The following is a 7,378-nucleotide window of genomic DNA, read 5'->3' on the forward strand; positions in this document are numbered from 1 at the left end:
ATCAGCGTTCCGGTGATGACTCAACACCAGAAATATGCCCACCACTATGAGTACTCGGAGCTCTATCTGAAGGACTACAATAGAAAAATTTGGATCTTGAGCACTGCATTGAGTATTTACGCAAATCTGAGGGACTAGTATGGGAATTTACTCCGTAAAGTTAGGTGAATTTAAATGAGGCCCTTGGAAATCTCTAATCAATAATAAAAATTAAAATACAAATTGCAGACTTCTTTCACTTCGAGTTTTCTTTATGTCACATTTTACAAAAGAAAATAAAAATTCAGCAACACTAAATAATTTAGCTAATATTTTACATTGACAACAATACATAGATGAATGTGAAAACGTCAAAACTTTCCTTACTATGTTGCTATCTGGATCTGTTCGTCGAAACCAACAGAAATCAAGATTGCATGACTTGGAAAACTTTTACTCCCAGTGACGGGAGCAAGCATATGAGCTCCCATAAATAATAATCTTAACACGCTGTCATGCTAAGCATACTTCGCCATATCAGGCTCCAGCTTGATTACTTAGCTTAAGAGTTAATTTTATGTTCATGGCTGCAAGCTCTGCTGCCAAGTATCTGAATACATACGGCATTGCAACTGCCTCCATGCCTTTACTTGTTTGGCATGCATCACACATGATCTTCTTTGGAGCTCTTCCAGGTGGAAGCCCCCCGATCGCCCGCACCGGCCGCTTCTGGGGTTGGATGAATACTGTTGTAAGCAAGCTCCCACAAAGGGAACATACATCAGCAATGTGATAATCAGAACAGGTGTGCAACCTATCGTGCAAAAGATATGCAGCCCCATGCGCAAGTAGAGAGTCGCGTTCCATTTCTCCAAATCGAACTCCCCCACCACGTTTTCGTCCTTTGATTGGCTGTTTGGTGAGCTGGTCAGTTGTTCCAGTAGATCGAACCTGTAAAGGAAAATGCATTTGGTGTTGCAAATCGAATGACAACAAAAGCTTTTGTAAGGTAGCCAGTAACCATTGTCCAAGAAAAGCACATTGAATTACACGTTTTACACACAAGTTTGAGACCACTCAAGAACCCTTTTTTTTAATGCATTGGGTCAGATTCTTTGCCAACACATATTTTGGGGATTGAGTTGGGTTGAAATGTTTTCTTTGACCAAACAAGTCCGATGCTTCCAATATCAAAATAGGAAACAAAGTGAAATTAGATAATAATGACTTGTCACATTTAAGTTCAATTAGACACACCACTTCAAAAGCTTTAAAACCAAAAAATTGCATGAATAAAAGGAGTAATTTGAAATGTTAATTTCTTTTCAAGTGAATCTTGCCAAGCTAGGAGAGAATATAGAAAACAATATGAAGCAGCATTGACAAAACAGAGGATTTGCTCACCTGATATTTGTCCGAAACCATATGACGTAACCGCTGGTAATAAACAGGCCCAATAAAGATCTCACACGTTAATTCTGTTCCATAAACCCCACTATACAGAACCTCCAAACCATGATAATTGAATCCTTTTTTTCTTAGCATAAGACCAAGGTCATCGACAAGTGAACCTGATTTTGATTCAGACTCCCCATCATTTTTATTCACTGAACCACGAAATGGAGTTGCATCTACAAATTCTCCATGTAAGCTGCCTCCCTGAAAGAATTAGTTACACATTATAATTGATCTTTAACGAAGCAAGATGTGTAGAGCACCCAGAAGGTGACCAATATAAAAAAAATGCTTGCAGAGCAGTCATTACATGATTCCCATCAAAATACAAAAAGTGTGTGATAATTTATAAATATCTTCGTGCTTATCTCTTCATTTAAGTGTTATACCTTAGCAGCAACAGACTCCAAAAGCATTGCAATTGTCATTCTGGAAGGAAATGCATGCGGATTGATTATGAGATCTGGGCGCATCCCCGTAGTTCCACAAAATGGCATATCAATGTCTGGCCACAACTGAGAGCAAACACCTTTTTGCCCATGCCTACTACTAAATTTATCACCAATGATAGGATTCCGAGGCTGTCGGAACCGTATGTTGACCTGCTCCAGAAATTGAAAGCACAAGAAAAAGTTAACAGATTAAATTGAATAATAAAAATTGTAATAAATTTTTCCTTCTACAGCTTGTGCTGTACATATCTTGTAATACTACTTGAAATACACTACCAGGATTGGTTAGTGTAACTGCTACTATAAAACTTCATCAGGAAAATAACATTCATTTATTTGTAAATTAGAGAACCTCTTCTGACAAATGAACTCTTCAAAGCTGTCCATGGATATTGACTGCTAAAAATATATATAATTTAAATGAATGATGTGGGCAACAATGTTCAAACTTCAGCACAATGGGTGAATGGTTATGGCATTGATACTACTGTTCATGGATTAAGCAACCCAATAGCATAGGTTATAGGGACCAATAAATATCTATTTAAATTTATTATATCATAAATGTTTCAAAATTTAAACCTAACCTACTATCCAATTACACAAGGAAATATATGCAAAAGCATTGACTTGCCTTCTGAAGATCCTTCTTGTTTTTGACATCAACAGCAACATAATCAACATAAACAGGTTCCGTACCCTTCTTTCTTAAGGTTTGCACAGAACTCCTTTCTGTATTATAAATGCTACAGTAGGGTTCATCGGGTCGTATGAACTGGAAATCACAAATTAAGAGTAACAAAGTTGCAGTCAGGAGAAGAATGAGAGAAGGGTGTGCGTGTACACACACACGCACGCACGCACGCACGCACAGATGAAAGCAAACCTGGCCAACATGTGGAAGGCCATCTGCATCAAGCGTACAACCAAATTTGTTTATGTTGCTTCTTCTGAACATTCTTGGGGTTTGGCTTGACTTGCCTGACTTTCTACCCATTTGAGTCAGGTCAATAGTTTCAGTCTGCCATAGTATTCAATAAAGCAAATTAACAATCATAATAACATGAAACATTGCCTAAGAGTCAAAACTTGCAACTGAAATTTAATATAGGTGGATTACAATATAAAAGAAAACGGAATTAGAGATGCATATAAACAGAATTTGTGGCAAGAAACATTATCTACAGTCAAAGCAAACAACTGAAATATCAATACATGGACTACACCACCATAATAGGACATGGAGGTACAGAAGCAAACACAAATCAGTGTATGCAGTAGATTACCGATGTCAACTAGTCACAAGAAATGTGATAGTTTGGAGGCTCCAGAAAGAGCATAACAGCAAGGTACTCTAAGTGAACATTTGGCCTTTTAGGCCAGACCATGAGAGACTATACTGTTGGAAATGCAGAATATATCTACAAATAGACCAATGGTCAAGGATTCATGAGTTGCCGCTGTGTGTTTAGGGTTAGTGTGTGTGACGGTGAGGAGCCGGAGCCAGGGACTGGAGTGGGGAACAACAAAACCATAAAAAATACAATCACACTTCAGCACCACCACTAAAACTTGTACTACATGAGGTCAGCAATGAATCAAACATTATAGTGTACTCTGCTGATTATACCACCATGATATATATATATATATATATAGAGAGAGAGAGAGAGAGAGAGCAGCAGCAATGAAGTTTCAAACAGAAGAAACTTGATTGAGTATAAATTGCTAAAACTTCAAAAACCCAATCATAATGTCATGCGAATAGTGATGTGAGACTTAAACAGTAACACATCAAAATCAAGAAAACATAACTAGTAGGCTTTAACTCATTAACTTTTGGCATTTGATCGTTTGTCAATGTAATTAACTAAAAATATAATCTATTCAAAATGATATTTTAATTTATATTACTTTTGAAAAGAAGGAAAAAAAAGGAAAGAAAAACGGAAACACAAACACAAAGAAAAGCAAGCATATATCATTGAAGACAACAAACTAAACCCAAACAAAGAAAGTTGGACGAAATTCACAATGAAGAGACCAATAACAACAGTGGACTACCCTTGCCTTATCCGTAGTGGCATATCACTTACTGAGACAAACTAAAGACTAGTAGGCTTGTCCTTATTTACTCAAATTAAAATAAAAACACAACACAATCTGGCAATAAGATAGGAAGAGGGTCGCCTTATTCAATATTCATCGTTGTTCCTCTTCAGTTGGACTTAAAAGTCCAAGATAGGATCTCAGTATTTTGCGAGTATTGCCCAGTAGAAGCAGATAGCCCTACCGCAACCTTTTCAGGAAGCTTAGTGCTCAAGTCGACGTCGTAAGTAAGAGTATCAGGTTGGTTGTCGAGATATGTAGAAACACTGACGGTTATCCTCTTAAGGGCAGAGTTATATGTTATCTTTGCAGTGGTTACAGCTCCATCATGCCAGTTCCAGTAACCAACAGCTGATGACCTGATAGAGTTGATATTAATTCCGATGTGGGGATAACTAGGATCCCCAATCTCGAAATTGGAAAAGGTATCAAATTCAACAGCAACAATCTTGTCAGATGCATCGTTAAAGAGGCCGAGAAACTTCCCAGAAGATTCAGGTGGAATTTCAGTGTTGGCATTAGCAATGAAGAAGGCAAGACCGTCACCAGGTCCGGGAGCAAATTCACTATTGTAGGGTTTTGAGATGCGAAAGACGAAGGTAGTTTCAAAGCCTGCTCGGAAACCACTGTGGTCGTACAGGTGCACAGGGTCAGAGAATAAAACTCGGCCAACTCTGTTTCCTAGTGGGTTGCCATCGCTGTCCAAGTTGGTGAGTCGAATGACATTGTGATCGGTAATGGTTGCATCTCCTTGGAATTTGATCTCCTTGGAGTTATTAGGAACAAATTTGTGCAAGTTAAATGAGACACCCATGGCTATGACTTTGTGGTATTTTGGAAATGAAATGAGATGTGAGTTTGGGTTGGATGCCAAGCCTATCGCAGCAGCTCGGTATTTATAGTGTGGCGATTGGAGTAAGTACACCTTAGCTTCTCAATTAGGTATGTACGTAGTTTCGTATGCATGGCCTCTAACAACCATTAACACAATACGTCACCTCCATGCGGTAACATATATTTTGTCACCCTCTAGCCTCATCACCCCTATCATAAATGCTTCTGTATAAAATACGCGTTATTCAAATTCATGAGAGCCCTTAAACTAGACTTATTATAATAAGACCGTGCTAATATAGTCTCTCCAATCTTATTTATTTATACATAATCCATGAAAATTTTCTACACTACAAATTATTTTTAATCCTATGATTCCAACCGTCCTCCGCGTGGGTTTTTCTTTAATTTATCCCTTCTTCATCTAAGTCTATATGAGGATTCACATGATGCATGACGAGAGAAGATTTAGTTTTTTGGGTGGCTGCTTGACGAGGGAAGATAATCAATAAGAAATGATAAATTAAAACAAATATGATAACTAGTGTTTAATTTATATTCATAATAATATCTCGGGATTATTTAATTTTGTTGTTCATTTCTTTGGTTTGATTATTATTTCTCTTAAACTATTTCTTGAACACTGAATATTTAATGCAACATAAAAATATGTCTTGTATTAAAATTTATTTTGATTTGAAATATTTTATACTTTTTAAAATACATAAATAAAAATAATGAATGTCTTTCTTTTAAATCATGTTTAGGGAAATATATATATATTTTTTAAATGATCCCATTTCAATATACATTATTTAAATATTCTTTAAACTAAATGTATAATGAGGAATGCTAGGGGGCTAATAATTTTGGTGTTTTGTAACCATCAATTAGCCATCAATAGTATTTTTAATGGTGTGAGATTACATCTAATGGTGGAAAATCACTCACTTTTATTTTGATAGTTAAGTGCTGGCCAGAAAACACAAAAATTGATGGCCCCATAGACTTTTCCATGTACAATTTATAAAAAAATTAATTACAAATCATAAGTTAATAACAAAAAAGAAATATGAAATTTCAGTATGACGATATTTACGGAAATGAAAGAATTATCCAATTAAGATAGAACCCACAAAAATGAAATAAAAAAGAAAGAAAGAAAAGAAAAGAAAATCAACTTGTCATAAAATTTCGATTATACTTTGGATTATTTTATGTGTGGTCACAAGCAAATGAATTATTTGGATTTTTATTTATAATTAATTATTATGTTAAAAAATGTATTACATCGGGTTTTTTTTACAGGTATATTACACATGATGATAATCTTATATAAGTTTATATTTTAAAATTTTTATTTAGGTAAGTGGTTAACCTTTTTATAGAGATATAATTATTTATGTATTTTTTTATTATTTTAAGTTTTTGAGATAATGAAATAGTAGTGTAATATTATGATATAATATCAAAATTTTAATAACTTAATGATTTAGAATTTAATTATTATTAATCCTAAAAGAAAGAATTAATTTTAGCATAAGAGAATGAAGAATTACAAATAATAATTCAAAGACAATAACAAATATAAATGAACCCAAATCGTTCTATTCCAAAATAAAAGAAGCTTCAATTTCAACGTTCACAAATCCAAACAAACCAAGGATGTTAAGACTGAACAAAACCAAAATTATAACTCATATCTAATAAAAAGTTATTTATTTTGGTTTTTCTTCCTATGCTCATTTCTTTTCTTTCATTAATTTTTCTTATTAAAATCTTTATCAGAAAATATGCCTTTTTCTTTTTAAATTGAAATACTCAAAATCAGAATATAAAGATATGAAATTAAGACGCAACGAAAAACTTTTTTTTTTCAACGTGCTTTGATGTATCTATTGCATTTTCTTAGTCTTTATTGATGCTTTATGATGTTCTTAAAATATAACAATTGTTTGTTCTCCAAGTCCCATTGCAATCCCAAATCTCCATCATTAATCGTATTTGTCATAATATATAATTTTCATTACTGATAACAACCGTTGTCTCTTCTTCATTCTCATCAATTCTTGCTCTTGATAAGATTATACTTTTCCAATATAACAAACCAGCAGATGGTCGGTTACATTCTATTGATCATTTGAATTAAAGAGCAGTTATTAGGTTTTAATTAGTGATAATGTCTGATCGGATGTTTTTATTCTAGGATGTAGTCCGTTGAATCTGATTGTAACCTATAACGCCGAATTATAAATTGGCAAATAGAAACAACAGATATAAATTGGCAAATAGAGATGATAGACATGGATCGAAAAATAGAGATGACAGATATAGATCAAAAAATAGATATAGATCGGCAAATAGATATAACAGATATAAATTGAATAATAGAGATAATAGATATAGATTGGCAAATAGGGATAACAGATATAGATCGGCAAATAGACATAATAGATATAAATTGGCAAATAAATATAACAGATATAGATTGGCAAATAGGGATAATAGATATAGATCAGAAAATAGAAATGACAGATATAGATCGGAAA

General features: G+C 34.1%; 2 protein-coding genes across 2 annotated transcripts; both read right to left on the reverse strand.

Moving 5' to 3' along the window:
* Window positions 1-363: 363 nt before the first annotated feature.
* LOC107611582 (DNA-directed RNA polymerase I subunit 2-like) lies at window positions 364-2,928 on the reverse strand. The gene is made up of 5 exons (XM_088497264.1): window positions 2,773-2,928; window positions 2,521-2,661; window positions 1,824-2,036; window positions 1,384-1,638; window positions 364-930 (listed from the first exon to the last, which is right to left on the reverse strand). Exons 1-5 carry the CDS (start codon window positions 2,881-2,883, stop codon window positions 517-519), a joined length of 1,134 nt encoding a protein of 377 aa, XP_088353390.1. The 5' UTR covers window positions 2,884-2,928; the 3' UTR covers window positions 364-516.
* A 921-nt stretch (window positions 2,929-3,849) lies between these two features.
* Window positions 3,850-4,875, reverse strand: LOC107613492 (lectin). The gene has a single exon (XM_088496154.1). The coding sequence runs from the start codon at window positions 4,807-4,809 to the stop codon at window positions 4,105-4,107; it is 705 nt and encodes a 234-aa protein (XP_088352280.1). The 5' UTR covers window positions 4,810-4,875; the 3' UTR covers window positions 3,850-4,104.
* Window positions 4,876-7,378: the final 2,503 nt, after the last annotated feature.

The sequence above is a fragment of the Arachis ipaensis genome, chromosome B8 (genome assembly GCF_059453495.1).
Source record: "Arachis ipaensis isolate K30076 ecotype BB chromosome B8, ASM5945349v1, whole genome shotgun sequence".
Taxonomy (NCBI): domain Eukaryota; kingdom Viridiplantae; phylum Streptophyta; class Magnoliopsida; order Fabales; family Fabaceae; genus Arachis; species Arachis ipaensis.